This window comes from Bombina bombina, chromosome 1 (genome assembly GCF_027579735.1).
Source record: "Bombina bombina isolate aBomBom1 chromosome 1, aBomBom1.pri, whole genome shotgun sequence".
NCBI classification, from domain to species: Eukaryota; Metazoa; Chordata; class Amphibia; order Anura; family Bombinatoridae; genus Bombina; species Bombina bombina.
In genome coordinates, this window is record NC_069499.1 from 674,403,661 (window position 1) to 674,423,935 (window position 20,275).

At 43.2% G+C, this 20,275-nt stretch overlaps 1 protein-coding gene across 1 annotated transcript in view; it reads right to left on the reverse strand.

Annotated features, from left to right (window-relative positions):
• Positions 1 to 363: 363 nt before the first annotated feature.
• IDS (iduronate 2-sulfatase) overlaps positions 364 to 20,275 on the reverse strand; it is a 93,101-nt gene continuing 73,189 nt past the window's right edge. The window contains exons 8-9 of the mRNA XM_053699152.1: positions 14,097 to 14,270; positions 364 to 924 (exon numbers count right to left, since the gene is read on the reverse strand). Coding sequence (XP_053555127.1) covers positions 452 to 924; positions 14,097 to 14,270 — 647 coding nt within the window. The 3' untranslated portion in view covers positions 364 to 451. The remainder of the gene's footprint in view (positions 925 to 14,096; positions 14,271 to 20,275) is intronic.

The window sequence follows — 20,275 nt, forward strand, 5'->3', positions numbered from 1 at the left end:
TTTTTTTAAATGATTTTGTAATAAAAAGATTACCATTTTCTCCTCTCATTTATAGCAGGATGGATCCTGGGGATACCATAGTTTTTAGTGGGGGAGGGGCAAGTGAGTGTGAGCAGCCCCTCAAACAGGAAGAGCAACACTGATAGGCAATGTTATGCATCCAGCCAGTATGTCTGCCTTTTCCTCATTCCTGGATGAGTCAATGATGATGTGTGGTTGAAGGGCACTATTTTTAAAAAAGTAGTGTCATTTTATTTATCTTTAATTTATTCTCTTTTACATACTTTAGAGAAAATATAACATGCACATTTAATTCTGAAATGTACAGGCAATTAAAAAATAAATAGAAATGATAAAGCAAAATGATTAAGAAATACATGTTTTATTTCAAAATAGATTGAAGTAATAAAATTAAGATACAAAAATGGATATTTATCAAAATTGCATTCAGTCAGTGTTTTATGTGGCCAAAAAGCTTTTCAGCGTGGGTGGTGTGCATGGAATTATTACAGATGTTATTATCTTGATTTGGATCAGACATAACAAGATATAGCTCTTGGGCATGAATATCGCTAAAATTAGCTTTAAAAGATTTGGGATCATAACCAACCCACACAGTATATCTAAAGGCAATGGTCCTCATAGAATAGCCCATAATTCTTATATCTTTTAGATCAGGTAGATCAGAGTTTATCTGGGGTGTGTCTGCAGGTCGGGGGTAAGAGCTATAGGCAACTGTTTCTGTAAAACCGTCATTTTCATCTTTATTTGGGACACTAAAGTAAGGAACAATACTTGCACCTTCGCTGCATAGTTCCACATGAAATGAAGGCCGGGGGCAGGCAGGTAGCAGTGGGAGATTGGCAAGCTCGGCAATTGTTGGAAACAAGGAAACCAATTCAACAGGAATATGCTTGGACTGACCTGTGAGAAAAATGGAAAATGAGAAAGTCTTTGTGATATTCTGTGGATTTAGTTGTGCATACAAGAGAGAAAAATAGAAAAAAATTATTACTAAGTTCTGTAATTCAAAACAGGAAATATTGTGAATCACATTTCCTTGAGAATATTCAAACAACGTCTAATACATTATATAGTTTTAATTGCAAAAGAGAATTTTAAGGTTGTTTGTCAACAAACTACAATGCTCAGGTCTTAAAGGCACCACCAATAATACAATCTGGTTTAGTTTCAAGGATGATTAACTAGCTATACATTGTACACGTAGGTTTTTCTAAACTATGGTATTCTTGAGATATAGAAACTTATTTTAGCTCTATAAACTATTTTGCATCTAATCCAAGGTTTCTTAACACCAGTACTACATTAAAGTCCAGGAGTTTCCATATCTGAATAAATGTGAGTTGTTCACAATAAACCATTCATTTATCTTAAAGTGAATGTAAATTTTGATGCTAAAGTGCCCGGTTTTTAAAAATTCGAGCAAACGATAGCCAAACAAAAGGCAGGGAGGTTGTTATCATATACAACAGCTAGAAGAACTCAGAAAACAGAGGTCAGTAAAAGTAAGGGATAGGGAAGAAAAAGTAGGTTCTGTAACTAACAGCAAGGATTAAGGGGCAGAAATATCTCAGCAGGTATAACATTACATAATAGCTGATAGATATAGGAACAAGTAGTGACCAGTAGAGCAATAGGCCAGTATGAACACAGAACAGAAAGGGAAAGCCAGGAGCAGAATTTATCAGGCTAGCAGCAAGATGAACAACAGATAGACACTTTCTGCTTTTATATAGCATTATAAAGGACAACATTGCTAGTGAACAATGCAACACCAGGAAAAACATAAATTATGCTTACCAGATAATTTCCTTTCCATTTGTATGAGGAAAGTCAATAGTTTTGTTCCTTACTTGTGGGAAATACTGAACCTGGCCACCAGGAGGAGGCAAAGACACCCCAGCCAAAAGCTTAAATAACATAATTTATGTTTACCTGATAAATTACTTTCTCCAACGGTGTGTCCGGTCCACGGCGTCATCCTTACTTGTGGGATATTCTCTTCCCCAACAGGAAATGGCAAAGAGCCCAGCAAAGCTGGTCACATGATCCCTCCTAGGCTCCGCCTTCCCCAGTCATTCGACCGACGTAAAGGAGGAATATTTGCATAGGAGAAACCATATGAAACCGTGGTGACTGTAGTTAAAGAAAATAAATTATCAGACCTGATTAAAAAACCAGGGCGGGCCGTGGACCGGACACACCGTTGGAGAAAGTAATTTATCAGGTAAACATAAATTCTGTTTTCTCCAACATAGGTGTGTCCGGTCCACGGCGTCATCCTTACTTGTGGGAACCAATACCAAAGCTTTAGGACACGGATGAAGGGAGGGAGCAAATCAGGTCACCTAGATGGAAGGCACCACGGCTTGCAAAACCTTTCTCCCAAAAATAGCCTCAGAAGAAGCAAAAGTATCAAACTTGTAAAATTTAGTAAAAGTGTGCAGTGAAGACCAAGTCGCTGCCTTACATATCTGATCAACAGAAGCCTCGTTCTTGAAGGCCCATGTGGAAGCCACAGCCCTAGTGGAATGAGCTGTGATTCTGTCAGGAGGCTGCCGTCCGGCAGTCTCGTAAGCCAATCTGATGATGCTTTTAGTCCAAAAAGAGAGAGAGGTAGAAGTTGCTTTTTGACCTCTCCTTTTACCAGAATAAACAACAAACAAGGAAGATGTTTGTCTAAAATCCTTTGTAGCATCTAAATAGAATTTTAGAGCACGAACAACATCCAAATTGTGCAACAGACGTTCCTTCTTTGAAACTGGATTCGGACACAAAGAAGGTACGACTATCTCCTGGTTAATGTTTTTGTTAGAAACAACTTTCGGAAGAAAACCAGGTTTAGTACGTAAAACCACCTTATCTGCATGGAACACCAGATAAGGAGGAGAACACTGCAGAGCAGATAATTCTGAAACTCTTCTAGCAGAAGAAATTGCAACCAAAAACAAAACTTTCCAAGATAACAACTTAATATCAACGGAATGTAAGGGTTCAAACGGAACCCCCTGAAGAACTGAAAGAACTAAATTGAGACTCCAAGGAGGAGTCAAAGGTTTGTAAACAGGCTTGATTCTAACCAGAGCCTGAACAAAGGCTTGAACATCTGGCACAGCTGCCAGCTTTTTGTGAAGTAACACAGACAAGGCAGAAATCTGTCCCTTCAAGGAACTTGCAGATAATCCTTTCTCCAAACCTTCTTGAAGAAAGGATAGAATCTTAGGAATTTTTACCTTGTCCCAAGGGAATCCTTTAGATTCACACCAACAGATATATTTTTTCCGTATTTTGTGGTAAATTTTTCTAGTTACAGGCTTTCTGGCCTGAACAAGAGTATCAATGACAGAATCTGAGAATCCTCGCTTTGATAAGATCAAGCGTTCAATCTCCAAGCAGTCAGTTGGAGTGAGACCAGATTCGGATGTTCGAACGGACCTTGAACAAGAAGGTCTCGTCTCAAAGGTAGCTTCCATGGTGGAGCCGATGACATATTCACCAGGTCTGCATACCAAGTCCTGCGTGGCCACGCAGGAGCTATCAAGATCACCGATGCCCTCTCCTGCTTGATCCTGGCTACCAGCCTGGGGATGAGAGGAATCGGTGGGAATACATAAGCTAGTTTGAAGGTCCAAGGTGCTACTAGTGCATCTACTAGAGTCGCCTTGGGATCCCTGGATCTGGACCCGTAGCAAGGAACCTTGAAGTTCTGACGAGAGGCCATCAGATCCATGTCTGGAATGCCCCACAGTTGAGTAATTTGGGCAAAGATTTCCGGATGGAGTTCCCACTCCCCCGGATGAAATGTCTGACGACTCAGAAAATCCGCTTCCCAATTTTCCACTCCTGGGATGTGGATTGCAGACAAGTGGCAGGAGGGAGTCTCCGCCCATTGAATGATTTTGGTCACTTCTTCCATCGCCAGGGAACTCCTTGTTCCCCCCTGATGGTTGATGTACGCAACAGTTGTCATGTTGTCTGATTGAAACCGTATGAACTTGGCCTTTGCTAGCTGAGGCCAAGCCTTGAGAGCATTGAATATCGCTCTCAGTTCCAGAATATTTATCGGTAGAAGAGATTCTTCCCGAGACCAAAGACCCTGAGCTTTCAGGGGTCCCCAGACCGCGCCCCAGCCCACCAGACTGGCGTCGGTCGTGACAATTACCCACTCTGGTCTGCGGAAGCTCATCCCCTGTGACAGGTTGTCCAGGGACAGCCACCAACGGAGTGAATCTCTGGTCCTCTGATTTACTTGTATCGTCGGAGACAAGTCTGTATAGTCCCCATTCCACTGACTGAGCATGCACAGTTGTAATGGTCTTAGATGAATGCGCGCAAAAGGAACTATGTCCATTGCCGCTACCATCAAACCTATTACTTCCATGCACTGCGCTATGGAAGGAAGAGGAACAGAATGAAGTATTTGACAAGAGTTCAGAAGTTTTGTTTTTCTGGCCTCTGTCAGAAAAATCCTCATTTCTAAGGAGTCTATTATTGTTCCCAAGAAGGGAACCCTTGTTGACGGAGATAGAGAACTCTTTTCTACGTTCACTTTCCATCCGTGAGATCTGAGAAAGGCCAGGACAATGTCCGTGTGAGCCTTTGCTTGAGGAAGGGACGACGCTTGAATCAGAATGTCGTCCAAGTAAGGTACTACTGCAATGCCCCTTGGTCTTAGCACCGCTAGAAGGGACCCTAGTACCTTTGTGAAAATCCTTGGAGCAGTGGCTAATCCGAACGGAAGTGCCACAAACTGGTAATGCTTGTCCAGGAATGCGAACCTTAGGAACCGATGATGTTCCTTGTGGATAGGAATATGTAGATACGCATCCTTTAAATCCACCGTGGTCATGAATTGACCTTCCTGGATGGAAGGAAGAATTGTTCGAATGATTTCCATTTTGAACGATGGAACCTTGAGAAACTTGTTTAGGATCTTGAGATCTAAGATTGGTCTGAACGTTCCCTCTTTTTTGGGAACTACGAACAGATTGGAGTAGAACCCCATCCCTTGTTCTCCTAATGGAACAGGATGAATCACTCCCATTTTTAACAGGTCTTCTACACAATGCAAGAATGCCTGTTTTTTTATGTGGTCTGAAGACAATTGAGACCTGTGGAACCTCCCCCTTGGGGGAAGCCCCTTGAATTCCAGAAGATAACCTTGGGAGACTATTTCTAGCGCCCAAGGATCCAGAACATCTCTTGCCCAAGCCTGAGCGAAGAGAGAGAGTCTGCCCCCCACCAGATCCGGTCCCGGATCGGGGGCCAACATCTCATGCTGTCTTGGTAGCAGTGGCAGGTTTCTTGGCCTGCTTTCCTTTGTTCCAGCCTTGCATTGGTCTCCAGGCTGGTTTGGCTTGAGAAGTATTACCCTCCTGCTTAGAGGACGTAGCACTTGGGGCTGGTCCGTTTCTGCGAAAGGGACGAAAATTAGGTTTATTTTTGGCCTTGAAAGACCTATCCTGAGGAAGGGCGTGGCCCTTGCCCCCAGTGATATCAGAGATAATCTCTTTCAAGTCAGGGCCAAACAGCGTTTTCCCCTTGAAAGGAATGTTAAGCAATTTGTTCTTGGAAGACGCATCCGCTGACCAAGATTTTAACCAAAGCGCTCTGCGCGCCACAATAGCAAACCCAGAATTTTTCGCCGCTAACCTAGCCAATTGCAAAGTGGCGTCTAGGGTGAAAGAATTAGCCAATTTGAGAGCACGAATTCTGTCCATAATCTCCTCATAAGAAGAAGAATTATTATTGATCACCTTTTCTAGCTCATCGAACCAGAAACACGCGGCTGTAGTGACAGGGACAATGCATGAAATTGGTTGTAGAAGGTAACCTTGCTGAACAAACATCTTTTTAAGCAAACCTTCTAATTTTTTATCCATAGGATCTTTGAAAGCACAACTATCTTCTATGGGTATAGTGGTGCGTTTGTTTAGAGTAGAAACCGCCCCCTCGACCTTGGGGACTGTCTGCCATAAGTCCTTTCTGGGGTCGACCATAGGAAACAATTTTTTAAATATGGGGGGAGGGACGAAAGGTATACCGGGCCTTTCCCATTCTTTATTTACAATGTCCGCCACCCGCTTGGGTATAGGAAAAGCTTCGGGGGGCCCCGGGACCTCTAGGAACTTGTCCATTTTACATAGTTTCTCTGGAATGACCAAATTCTCACAATCATCCAGAGTGGATAACACCTCCTTAAGCAGAGCGCGGAGATGTTCCAACTTAAATTTAAATGTAATCACATCAGGTTCAGCTTGTTGAGAAATTTTCCCTGAATCTGAAATTTCTCCCTCAGACAAAACCTCCCTGGCCCCCTCAGACTGGTGTAGGGGCCCTTCAGAACCAATATCATCAGCGTCCTCATGCTCTTCAGTATTTTCTAAAACAGAGCAGTCGCGCTTTCGCTGATAAGTGGGCATTTTGGCTAAAATGTTTTTGATAGAATTATCCATTACAGCCGTTAATTGTTGCATAGTAAGGAGTATTGGCGCGCTAGATGTACTAGGGGCCTCCTGTGTGGGCAAGACTGGTGTAGACGAAGGAGGGGATGATGCAGTACCATGCTTACTCCCCTCACTTGAGGAATCATCTTGGGCATCATTTTCTCTAAATTTTGTGTCACATAAATCACATCTATTTAAATGAGAAGGAACCTTGGCTTCCCCACATTCAGAACACAGTCTATCTGGTAGTTCAGACATGTTAAACAGGCATAAACTTGATAACAAAGTACAAAAAACGTTTTAAAATAAAACCGTTACTGTCACTTTAAATTTTAAACTGAACACACTTTATTACTGCAATTGCGAAAAAGTATGAAGGAATTGTTCAAAATTCACCAAAATTTCACCACAATGTCTTAAAGCCTTAAAAGTATTGCACACCAAATTTGGAAGCTTTAACCCTTAAAATAACGGAACTGGAGCCGTTTTTATATTTAACCCCTTTACAGTCCCTGGTATCTGCTTTGCTGAGACCCAACCAAGCCCAAAGGGGAATACGATACCAAATGACGCCTTCAGAAAGTCTTTTCTATGTATCAGAGCTCCTCACACATGCATCTGCATGTTATGCTTCTCAAAAACAAGTGCGCAATACAGGCGCGAAAATGAGACTCTGCCTATGATTAGGGAAAGCCCCTAGAGAATAAGGTGTCCCATACAGTGCCTGCCGGTTATTTTACAAAATTCCCAAGATTAAAATAATTCCTCAAGGCTATGGAGTATAAAATATGTTTATATATAAATCGATTTAGCCCAGAAAATGTCTACAGTCTTAAAAAGCCCTTGTGAAGCCCTTTTTTTTTCTGTCTGTAATAAAAATGGCTTACCGGATCCCATAGGGAAAATGACAGCTTCCAGCATTACATCGTCTTGTTAGAATGTGTCATACCTCAAGCAGCAAAAGTCTGCTCACTGTTCCCCCAACTGAAGTTAATTCCTCTCAACAGTCCTATGTGGAAACAGCCATCGATTTTAGTAACGGTTGCTAAAATCATTTTCCTCTTACAAACAGAAATCTTCATCTCTTTTCTGTTTCAGAGTAAATAGTACATACCAGCACTATTTTAAAATAACAAACTCTTGATTGAATAATAAAAACTACAGTTAAACACTAAAAAACTCTAAGCCATCTCCGTGGAGATGTTGCCTGTACAACGGCAAAGAGAATGACTGGGGAAGGCGGAGCCTAGGAGGGATCATGTGACCAGCTTTGCTGGGCTCTTTGCCATTTCCTGTTGGGGAAGAGAATATCCCACAAGTAAGGATGACGCCGTGGACCGGACACACCTATGTTGGAGAAATAGGGTTTAAATGGTGCCAGAAGAACAAACAACTAAATGTTGGTCTGCCCAACGGAGAAAATCGGCGGGTCGTGGACTCTCCTCATACAGATGGAAAGGAAATGATCTGGTAAGCATAATTTACTGTATGTTTTCCATCTTCTGGCTTCATTCCTTACTTGTGGGAAACATATACTCAAGCTCTAGAGGACAATGAATGAAACGGGAGGGTAAAAAGATAGGGGGACCCTATTCTGAGGGCACCACAGCCTGCAAAACCTTTCTCCCAAAAGATGCTCCAGCCGAAGCAAAAACGTCAATCTTGTAAAATTTTGAAAAGGTATGTAAGGAGGACCAGGTAGCCGCCTTACAAATCTGCTCCATAGATGCCTCATTCTTGAAGGCCCAAGAGGAAGCCACTGCTCTAGTAGAATGAGCCTTAATCCTCTGGGGAGGCTTATGTCCCGCTGTTTCATAAGCTAAGTGAATAATGCTCCTCAACCAAAAAGACAAGGAAGTGGACGAGGCCTTCTGCCCCTTACCCTTAACTCCTTAGTGGCTTGAAGATAGAACTTCAAGGCCCGAACCACATTCAAATTATGAAGTAACCGCTCCTTCGAAGAAGAAGGGCTAGGACACAAGGAAGGAACAACAATCTCCTGATTGATGTTACGATCAGAAACAACCTTAGGAAGAAAACCTAACCCAGTACGAAGAACAGCCTTATCAGCATGGAATACTAGGTAAGGGGGCTCACATTGCAAGACAGCCATCTCAGATACCCTGCGTGCCGTGGCAATAGCCAGTAAAAAGAGAACCTTCCAAGATAAAAATGTAATGTCAAGGCCGTGCATAGGCTCAAACGGAGCCCTCTGCAACACCTTAAGAACAAGATATAAACTCCAAGGAGGAGCGCTAAGTCAAAATACAGGTCTGATTCTAGACAGAGCATTAACAAAAGACTAGACGTCTGGAAGCTCAGTAAAACAGATGGGGTCAAAATCTGTCCCTTAAGAGAGCTAGCCTAAAGGCCCTTCTCCAGACCATCCTGGAGAAAAGAAAGAATCCTGGAAACCCTGACGTAGCCAGGGAAATCCACGCTCTTCACACCAGAATAAGTAGGTCCTCCACACCTTATGATAGATCCGGCGAGTAACCGGCTTGCGGGCTTGAATGAGAGTATCAATAACTCTCTCAGAAAAACCTCTCTTGACTAGGATTAAGCATTCAATCTCCACGCAGTCAGTCTCAGAGAATCTAGATTTTGATGAACAAAAGGACCCTGTTCCAGCAGATACCTGCGACAAGGTAACCTCCATGGAGGAGAAGGTGACATCCCCACTAGATCCGCAAACCACATCCTTCGCGGCCACGATGGAGCAATCAGTATCACTGATGCCTGCTCCTGCTTGATGCGGGCCACTACACGAGGAAGGAGTGGTAATGGTGGGAAAAGGTAGATTAGCCTGAACCTCCAAGGCACTGCTAATGCATCTATTAGCACCGCCTGAGGATCCCTGGACCTCGACCCATATCTGGGTAGCTTGATATTGAGACGAGACGCCATGAGATCTAACTCCAGCGTCCCCCACATGTTGCATATCTCCACAAACACTTCGGGGTGGAGAGACCATACCCCCAGATGGAAGGATTGTCTGCTGAGAAAATTTGCATCACAGTTGACCCAGAATGTGGATCGCTGACAGCGAACAGCTGTGGGCCTCCGCCCACTCCAGAATCCGAGATACTTCCCTCATTGCTAGAGAGCATCTCGTTCCCCCCTGATAGTTGATGTAAGCCACCAAGGTTATGTTGTCTGATTGGAATCTGATAAACTGGGTCGAACCCAAAAGAGGCCAAGCCTTCAGAGCATTGAAGATCGCTCGAAGTTCCAAGATGTTGATCGGGAGGAGAGATACCCCAAATAGCTCCCCATCCTGAGAGACTCGCGTCCGTAGTCATAATCTCCCAGGATGGTCTCAAGAAGGACGTCCCTTGGGACAGATGATCTGGACAAAGCCACTAGGAGAGCGATTCTCTCGACCGGCTGTCCAGAGAAATCTGTTGAGACAGATCTGAATGATTGCCGTTCCACTGTCTCAGCATGCAAAGCTGAAGAGGTCTGAGATGGAATCTGGCAAAGGGGATGATGTCCATGCAGGACATCATGAGTCCAATTACCTCCATACACCGAGCCACAGATGGCCTGAATGAGGTCTGGAGGGCAAGACAACTGGAAGTTAGCTTGTAACGTCTCTGGTCTGTAAGAAATATCCTCATAGACATGAAGTCTATTATTGTACCCAGGAACTCCACCCTGGTACTGGGAATAAGAGAACTTTTTTCTAAGTTTATCTTCCATCCATGAAGAAGAGAAAGAAGAGCCTTCAAATGGACTTCTGCCAGATGACAGGATGGTGCTTGAATCAAAATATTGTACGGCGCCACTGCAATCCCTTTGGTTCTGGCCACTGCGAGCAGAGCCCCTAGAACCTTCGTAAAAACTCTTGGAGCAGTAGCTAGACTAAACGGAAGTGCGATGAACTGGAAGTGCTGGGCCAGGAACGCAAATCTAAGGAACTTGAAGTGCTCCTTGTGTATAGGGACATGAAGGTAGGCATCCTTCAGGTCTATCATGGTCATAAAGGAAGAATGGACCTTATTGTCTCCATCTTGAACGAGGGGACAGACAGGAATTTGTTTAAAGACTTTAGGTCCAGAATCGGACGAAAAGTGCCCTCCTACTTTGGTACCACAAACAGATTTGAGTAGTATCCCAGACCTCTCTCTGCTGGAGGAACCAGTACAATGACCCCTAGGGCGGAGAGATCCCTCACACACCCTAGAAAAGCCTCTCTCTTTTCTGGCCTTGAAGACAGGTTTGATGAGAGGAATCTGCCCCTGGAAGGATGAGACTTGAAACCTATCCTGTACCCTTGAGCGATGACCTCCAGTACCCACGGGTCTTGCACGTCCCCAAACCAAGCTTCTGAAAAGAGTGGCAGTCTGCCCCCTACCAGATCCAAAGCAGGATCGGGGGCTGTCCCTTCATGCTGACTTTGACTCGGCGGGCTTCTTATTCTGCTTGGATTTATTCCAGGAGTGAAAAGGTTTCCAAGTTCCCTTGGACTATTCCGGCTTTGCAGAGGGCTGCTGACGTTGGGATTTGTCCAAACGAAAGGAATGAAAATTAGGACCCTGTCCCTTTGGTTTGTTCTTCTTATCCTGTGGTAAAAAGGCACCTTTGCCTCCAGTAACCGTGGATATGATAGAGTACAGGCCTGGACCAAAAAGAATCTCTTGAATGGAAGAGAAAGAAGTCTAGACTTCAAAGTCATGTCCGCAGACCAAGACTTCAGCCAGAGTGCCCTAAGGGCCAGCACAGTATAACCTGAAGCCTTGGCTTTCAGGCGAATAATCTGCATATTTGCATCACAAATAAAATAATTAGCTACCCTTAAGGGCCTAATTCTTTCCTGGATTGTGTCGAGGGGACTCTCCACCTCGATCAGCTCAGATAAGGAGTCGCACTAGTAGGTAGCCACTCCCACAACTGCAGCAACAGCCGCTGCTGGTTGGAATAAATATCCTGTATGCTGAAACATTTTTCTTAATAGAGTTTCCAGCTTCTTATCCATGGGCTCTTTAAACGACGACCTATCCTCAAGTGGGATAGTAGTGCGTTTAGCAAGCGTGGAGATAGACCCGTCTACTTTAGGGACAGAACCCCACAATTCCAACTGAGAGTCCGGAACCAGGAACAATTTCTTAAAGGAAGAAGGGGAAAAAGAAGAACCAAGTCTTTCCCATTCATTCTTAATAATGCTCGCCATCTTTACGGGATCCGGGAAAGTCTGTGGTGCAACCCTGTCCTCATATACTTTATCTAATTTAGGAATACAAGGTTCCTTAGGTAATGTAGGTTCTGGAACCTCTAAAGTAGCCAATACTTCCTTTAGCAAAAAGCGTAAGTGTTCAATCCTAAATCTAAAGTCTGGTTCCTCCGCAGCTTAGAGGCAGCAGATGCCGACCCAGAAAGAGCATCCTATGAAGTATCAGAGGCGTCTTCATCATCGGATAATCTTGTATCAGATAAATCCAATAAGCTAGTAGATGACCCCTGGGAAGGATAGCAATATTTAACCTTTCACTTGCGCTTAGCAGTGCGAGGTAAAGCACTAAAGGCCGCAGACACTGCCGTGTGTAACTGTTCAGTAAAGTCTGGCGGTAAAAGGGCCCCTCCAGATGGAGGAATAGGAGTGCTACGGAAAGCTGTATGTGTATTAGGAGATGAATGTAGGGTGCGCACCTCACTGGATGGAGACTCCTCAGAGGTTGAAGGCTCAGTAGTACTAAACATATTAGCTTTCTTTGATAAGATTACTTTATCAAGTCAAGTGGAACATAACTGAGCAGACGGGTATACCATGGCCTCCTCACAATATAGACAGGCATAAGCTTTAGGTAAAGAGAGAGTCCTCCATAACTTGTGCTTATAAAAAGGACTAAAGACAAAGATAAATGGCACCTTTATACCCCAAAGGGCTGGGGCACTCACCACCTCCTATGACCCAAGCCCAAGAGAGAAACCGATTCGTCTCCAAACACTGCACGGTCAAAAAGAAGAGAATCACTGTGACCACACAAGGTCACGCGGTGCGCCATGCAGGACCGCCCCTGCCCCACTAAAATATTGTGCCAAGCCTAACGGGCTACGCAGCGCCAAAGTGAAAGTAAAACCTGTACGTTCCAACATCTGCCTGAACCACATCTCACACATGTCACAGCATAAACACGATATTAACAATATGTGATTAATCCCACCTGTTCAATAATCCCTTTCCGGAGACATTAACCCTCAATTCCATTCAGATAAAAGGAGTCACACTGTGACCCTGTCTTCTTGCGTTATCATGTGTGTATAAATAAATGAAACGATCTTACCGGAATCTTTGCCGTGGAACAGGAACACGGCCTCTCAAGTTTGACAATCTTGTAGCATTGTTCCTGACATGGACTTGAGTGATAGAAGCAGGCAGTGAAACTCGTCAACACTGATTGCTTAGGAGCCTTTAATACGAGTCTGGATGGGTTCGCATCTCCAGACTCTAACCTTCGCCAATGCTCTCACTGAGAGGCTAACAAGACTAGTTAAAACTCCAGTTCCATTCCGAAGAGTTCTACCCTCCATAAGGAACTACTCTGTATCTTCTGACACTTCTCTGCCAACCTCCTGTGACGAAAGGCAAAGAATGACTGGGGGATGAGGGGAGTGGGGGAGGTATTTAAGCCTTTGGCTGGGGTGTCTTTGCCTCCTGCTGGTGGCCAGGTTCAGTATTTCCCACAAGTAAGGAATAAAGCTGTAGACTCTCCCCATATTAAGATGGAAACTATAATTCAGAATGCAAGAAACATGCCCATTAGGAGGACTCAGCACCTGTGTATGCGAGGAGTGACCCTGACAAGGAATAAGGCACTTCTGAGTACAACATTATGTCAGTTCCCAGAACATAAGCATATTGGGCCACTTATATTGAACTCTTACCGTGACTTCCTTTAATTTCAGACCTTACGGGAAAAAAACTTAAATGTTTAATTCTAATATTTGCATATATTTTGCATTGACTCAAAGTGTGTCAAAAGACTGGAAATATCATTTAAATGCCTTTCTCTTTTAACCAGCTTTTATTCAATTTTTTAGCAGGGTCTTCCCTCGGCCACCCCTTGTCTGAGTGTTCTAAAATTATTATTATAGTAATATACTGTATTTGAACATATGTCTGTTTAATATCAAATAACACATTTCTTGCAAACAGTCTAACTAATTTATAAATGAAACATTTAGACTTAAAATATAAAAAGTCACTAATAAAATGTTGATTAATTGTTTTCCTGCAGCTTAATTATTCATTATAAGTTCAGTAAAATGAATATTTTAATATACAATATCAACTACATATTTTAAAACCTGACAATTGTTTCTGTTGACTGCTCTATCTATCTATCTATCTATCTATCTATCTATCTATCTATCTATTTATCTATCTATATATGAAACAACAAACATAAAGTAATCCCAGTTCATACAATACAGCATTGATCAGCATAACTAATACGTCAATGCTTTTAACAGACCATGATTTAAATGCATCTCACTACTCAGGTAAAGCAATATTCTTAAATTCTCAATTATTAATTATACTCGAGCATTGGAATTAGCTTTGACATTTATACCGCACAACAAACTAAGCGATAAAGGTTAAGATACAGAACCTAAACTGCAACTTACCTTGGTGTTTCCTCCTTGGGATATTACTAAAAGGGTCTATGTATTGAAACCTTTTCTGCTGTGGCTGCAGAGCACTATCAGTCATGCCAGGCACATAAAACATTAGTGGGACACGAGTAGCCACATCAAAGTTGCTATATTTAGCCCATTCTCCATGTTCCCCCAAAGACCAACCTGGAAGAAACAAGAAAGATTTCAAGAAGCTGCATTGCACAGTTTTTTTTATGTTCTATCATTGCAAAGTAGGTGTATAACTATATTATTATAAGCCTACTTAGAGATAGGAAGTATCTGTACTCTACTTCCCACATACTCCTGTCTAAGATCTACAGTGGTTTGGAGACATGGTAAATACTTGCAGTTACTGTCGTGCCATACCATACATTACCGTATGCAGACCATTGGATAATTATATTTTAATCATATACTATGATATTACTCAGTGCCCTAAGACATTACATAACCTGTTCCCGTTTTCAGAGCCACATTCATATTTTCAGTTTTGACTCACACTAAAGGCTAGATTACGAGTGGTGCGGTATTTTGAGCTCCGGCTCATGTGTTAACTGTGCTAGAAGTAAGCTTTTTTCGTGTGTGCTAACCCGACGCACGTAAAAAGTTAGAATATTGAGACTGCATTAACGTATTCCCCCATAGAGGTCAATGGACCAAGAAAAGTGGAAAAAAACCTAACACCCAATTTGTGCGCAAAGCAGGTCGCATTTTCTCAAGTGCGCTAAACCGACATGAAAAACAGAATTTATGCTTACCTGATAAATTTCTTTCTTTTGTGATGTATCGAGTCCACGGATTCATCCATACTTGTGGGATATTCTCCTTCCCTACAGGAAGTGGCAGAGAGAGCACCCACAGCAGAGCTGTCTATATAGCTCCTCCCTTAGCTCCATCCCCCAGTCATTCGACCGAAGGCTAGGAAGAAAAAGGAGAAACTATAGGGTGCAGTGGTGGTATTAAAATATTCTTGTGCTTAATTAGGGAGCTGGTAAAAGGAATGTCCCTGAAATGTACATATATGTTAGTCTGAAACCATGGCCATGTGTATCTCTCTGATCCTATATACATTGTTACTGTCTCTTTAATTAACTCACAGTCACAGCAGGGCAAGGTTAGCTAATCAGCAAGTGCTATTTATGGCACTAGCTGGTGAGTAATAGCTATGTCTAGGAGTAAGGCTTAAACACAGCCGAAACGCGTAAGACACCCGCCCTGCTGTAAGGTCTTACTTGATTTTAATGTTTTTTTATAACTTGTAACCTGCATTGCTAAACAATAAAAGAATTTTCTACTACCAACGCCTGGAGGTTTGCCGGAGTGTCCTGTTCATTGTTGCTTGCAGTGGTGACTGAAGTTTTTTAAATAAAGATATACTACCTGTCTTAAATAGACAGGGCGGGCCGTGGACTCGATACATCACAAGAGAAAGAAATTTATCAGGTAAGCATAAATTCTGTTTTCTCTTGTAAGATGTATCAAGTCCACGGATTCATCCATACTTGTGGGATACCAATACCAAAGCTTTAGGACACGGATGAAGGGAGGGACAAGACAGGTTCCTTAAACGGAAGGCACCACTGCTTGTAGAACCTTTCTCCCAAAAATAGCCTCCGAAGAAGCAAAAGAATCAAATTTGTATGAAGCGAAGACCAAGTCGCTGCCTTACAAATCTGTTCAACAGAAGCCTCATTTTTAAAAGCCCATGTGGAAGCCACTGCTCTAGTAGAATGAGCAGTAATTCTTTCAGGAGGCTGCTGGCCAGCCGTCTCATAAGCCATACGGATGATGCTTTGCAGCCAAAAAGAAAGAGAGGTAGCCATAGCCTTTTGACATCTCCGCTTACCAGAATAGACAACAAACAATGAAGATGTTTGACGGAAATCTTTGGTTGCTTGTATGTAGAACTTTAAAGCAAGAACCACATCAAGATTGTGCAACAGACGTTCCTTCTTTGAAGAAGGATTAGGACACAGCGAAGGAACAACAATTTCCTGATTAATATTCCTATTAGAAACAACCTTAGGAAGGAATCTAAGTTTGGTACGTAAAACCACCTTATCTGCATGGAAAATAAGATCAGGTGAGTCACACTGTAAAGCAGATAACTCAGAAACTCTTTGAGCCGAAGAGATAGCTACTAAAAACAAAACTTTCCAAGATAGAAGCTTAATATCTATGGAATGCATAGGTTCAAACGGAACCCCTTGAAGAACTTTAAGAACCAAGTTTAGGCTCCATGGCGGAGCAACAGGTTTAAATACAGGCTTGATCCTGACCAAGGCCTGACTAAACGCTTGAACGTCTGGGACATCTGCCAGACGTTTGTGTAAAAGAATAGACAAAGCAGATATTTGTCCATTTAAGGAATTAGCTGATAATCCCTTCTCCAATCCTTCTTGGAGAAAAGACAAAATTCTAGGAATCTTAATCTTACTCCATGAGTAACCCTTGGATTCACACCAACAAAGATATTTGCGCCAAATCTTATGATAGATTTTCCTGGTGACAGGCTTTCTAGCCTGAATCAGGGTATCAATGACAGACTCAGAGAAACCACGTTTTGATAGAATCAGGCATTCAATCTCCAAGCAGTCAGACACAGAGAAATTAGATTTGGATGCTTGAACGGACCATGGATTAGAAGGTCCTGCCTCATTGGCAGAGTCCACGGTGGAATAGATGACATGTCCACCAGGTCTGCATACCAAGTCCTGCGTGGCCACGCAGGCGCTATCAGAATCACCGAAGCACTCTCCTGCTTGATTCTGGCAACCAGACGTGGGAGGAGAGGAAACGGTGGAAATACATAAGCCAGATTGAAGGACAAGGGCACTGCTAGAGCATCTATCAGTACCGCCTGGGGATCCCGGGACCTGGACCAGTAACGCGGAAGTTTGGCGTTCTGTCGGGATGCCATCAGATCCAATTGTGGTGTGCCCCATAGCTGAGTCAGCTGGGAAAATACCTCCGGATGGAGCTCCCACTCCCTCGGATGAAAAGTCTGACGACTTAGGAAATCTGCCTCCCAGTTCTCTACCCCTGGGATATGGATTCCTGAGAGATGGCAAGAGTGATTCTCCGCCCATCGGATAATTTTGGTTACCTCCATCATCGCTAGAGAACTATGTGTTCCTCCTTGATGATTGATATAGGCTACAGTCGTGATGTTGTCCCACTGAAATCTGATGAATTTGGCCGCAGCTAGCTGAGGCCACGCCTGAAGCGCATTGAATGTCGCTCTCAGTACTAGAATGTTTATCGGGAGGAGAGATTCCTCCCGAGACCATAAGCCCTGTGCGTTCAGGGATTTCTAGACTGCACCCCAGCCTAGCAGGCTGGCATTTGTCATTACTATGAGCCACTCTGGCCTGCGGAAACATATTCCCTGAGACAGGTGGTCCTGAGACAACCACCAGAAAAGAGAATCTCTGGTCTCTTGGTCCAGATGCAGTTGAGGAGATAAATCTGCATAATCCCCATTCCACTGTTTGAGCATGCATAGTTGCAGTGGTCTGAGGTGTAGGAGGGCAAAAGGAACTATGTCCATTGCCGCTACCATGAGTCCGATTACCTCCATGCACTGAGCCACTGATGGCCGAGGAATGGAATGAAGAGCTCGGCAAGTGGTTAAGAGTTTTGATTTTCTGACCTCCGTCAGAAATATTTTCATTTCTACCGAGTCTATCAGAGTCCCTAGAAAGGAAACTCTTGTGAGAGGGAAGAGAGAACTCTTTTTTTTATGTTCACCTTCTATTCATGAGATCTCAGAAAAGCCAACACGATGTCCGTGTGAGACTTGGCTAATTGGAAAGTCGACGCCTGAATTAAGATGTCGTCTAGATAAGGCGCCACTGCTATGCCCCGCGGCCTTAGCACCGCCAAAAGGGACCCTAGCACTTTTGTGAAAATTCTGGGAGCCGTTGCCAACCAGAAGGGAAGGGCCACGAACTGGAAATGCCTGTCCAGAAAGGCAAATCTGAGGAATTGATGATGATCTCTGTGAATAGGGATGTGTAGATATGAATCCTGTAAGTCCACGGTAGTCATATATTGACCCTCCTAGATCATTGGTAGAATGGTCCGAATAGTCTCCATCTTGAATGATGGTACTCTTAGGAATTTGTTTAGAATTTTGAGATCCAAGATTGGTCTGAAAGTTCCCTCTTTTTTGGGAACCACAAACAGGTTGGAGTAAAAACGTAGCCCTTGTTCCGCTCTTGGAACTGGGCGAATCACTTCCATGGTATGTAGGTCTTCTACACAGCGTAAGAATGCCTCTCTCTTTGTCTGGTTTGCAGACAATTGAGAAATGTGAAATCTCCCCCTTGGGGGGGAGTCTTTGAAGTCCAGAAGATATCCTTGGGACACAATTTCTATAGCCCAGGAAACGTGAACATCTCTTGCCCAAGCCTGAGCAAAGAGAGAGAGTCTGCCCCCTACTAGTCCCGGATCGGGGGCTCCCCCTTTCATGCTGTCTTAGAGGCAGCAGCAGGCTTCTTGGCCTGTTTACCTTTGTTCCAAGCCTGGTTAGGTCTCCAGACTGACTTGGATTGGACAGAATTCCCCTCTTGCTTTGCTGCAGGGGAAGCTGAAGCGGGACCACTTTGTTTGGTCCTCATCTTATTTGTTTTATCCTGAGGGAGGGCATGGCCTTTCCCTCCAGTGATGTCTGAAATAATTTCTTTCAGTGCAGGCCCGAATAGGGTCTTTCCTTTGAAAGGGATGTTCAACAATTTAGATTTTGATGACACATCAGCAGACCAGGACTTAAGCCATAACACCCTGCATGCTAAAATGGCAAAACCTGAATTCTTTGCCGCTAATTTAGCCATTTGGAAAGCGGCATCTGTAATGAAAGAATTAGCCAACTTAAGGGCCTTAATTCTATCCATAATATCCTCTAATGGAGTCTCCACCTGGAGAGCCTCTTCTAGAGCCTCAAACCAGAAAGCAGCTGCAGTAGTTACAGGAACAATGCATGCAATATGTTGGAGAAGAAAACCTTGATCAACAAAAATTTTCTTTAGGAGACCCTCTAATTTTTTATCCATAGGATCTTTGAAATCACAACTGTCTTCAATAGGTATAGTTGTACGCTTAGCAATAGTAGAAATAGCTCCCTCCACCTTAGGAACAGTCTGCCACGAGTCCTGTATGGTGTCAGATACGGGAAACATTTTCTTAAAAACAGGAGGGGGAGCGAACGGAATACCTGGTCTATCCCACTCCTTAGTAACAATAGTCACAATCCTCTTAGGGACTGGAAAAACATCAGTGTAAACAGGAACCTCTAAGTATCTGTCCATTTTACACAATTTCTCTGGGACCACTATAGGGTCACAATCGTCTAGAGTAGCTAATACCTCCTTGAGCAATAAGCGGAGGTGTTCAAGCTTAAATTTAAAGGCCGTCATATCAGAATCTGTCTGAGGGAGCGTCTTTTCTGAATCAGAAATCTCTCCCTCAGATAACAAATCCCTTACCCCTACTTCAGAACATTGTGAGGGTATATCGGATATGGCTACTAAAGCGTCAGACGGCTCAACATTTGTTATTAACCCAGAGCTGACACACTTTCCTTGTAAACCAGGCAGTTTAGAGAAAACCACTGTGAGGGTTTTATTCATAACTGTGGCCATGTCTTGTAAAGTAAATTAATTAGACGCACTAGAGGTACTTGGCGTCACTTGTGCGGGCGTTACTGGTTGTGACACTTGGGGAGAGCTAGATGCTAAACCCTCATTTCCTTCTAACTGAGAATCATCTATTGCAATATTTTTAAGTGCTAAAATATGCTCTTTATAATTTATAGACATATCAGTGCAAGTGGGACACATTCTAAGAGGGGGTTCCACAATGGCTTCTAAACACATAGAACAAGGATTCTCCTTGGTGTCAGACATGTTAAACAGGCTAGTAATGTAACAAGCAAGCTTGGAAAACACTTTAATCAAAGTAAATAACACTTTAAACAAAAACGGTACTGTGCCTTTAAGAGAAAAAAAGCTGCACAAACTCTGCAAAACAGTGTAAAAAAGCAGTAAACACAACAAAATTTTTACAGTAGCATCATAAAGCCTTAGTAACTTTGCACAACTATGCAAATAAACAATTAACCCCTGTAAAAACCGGATTGAAAAAAACGTCAAAACCGGTAAAATAAC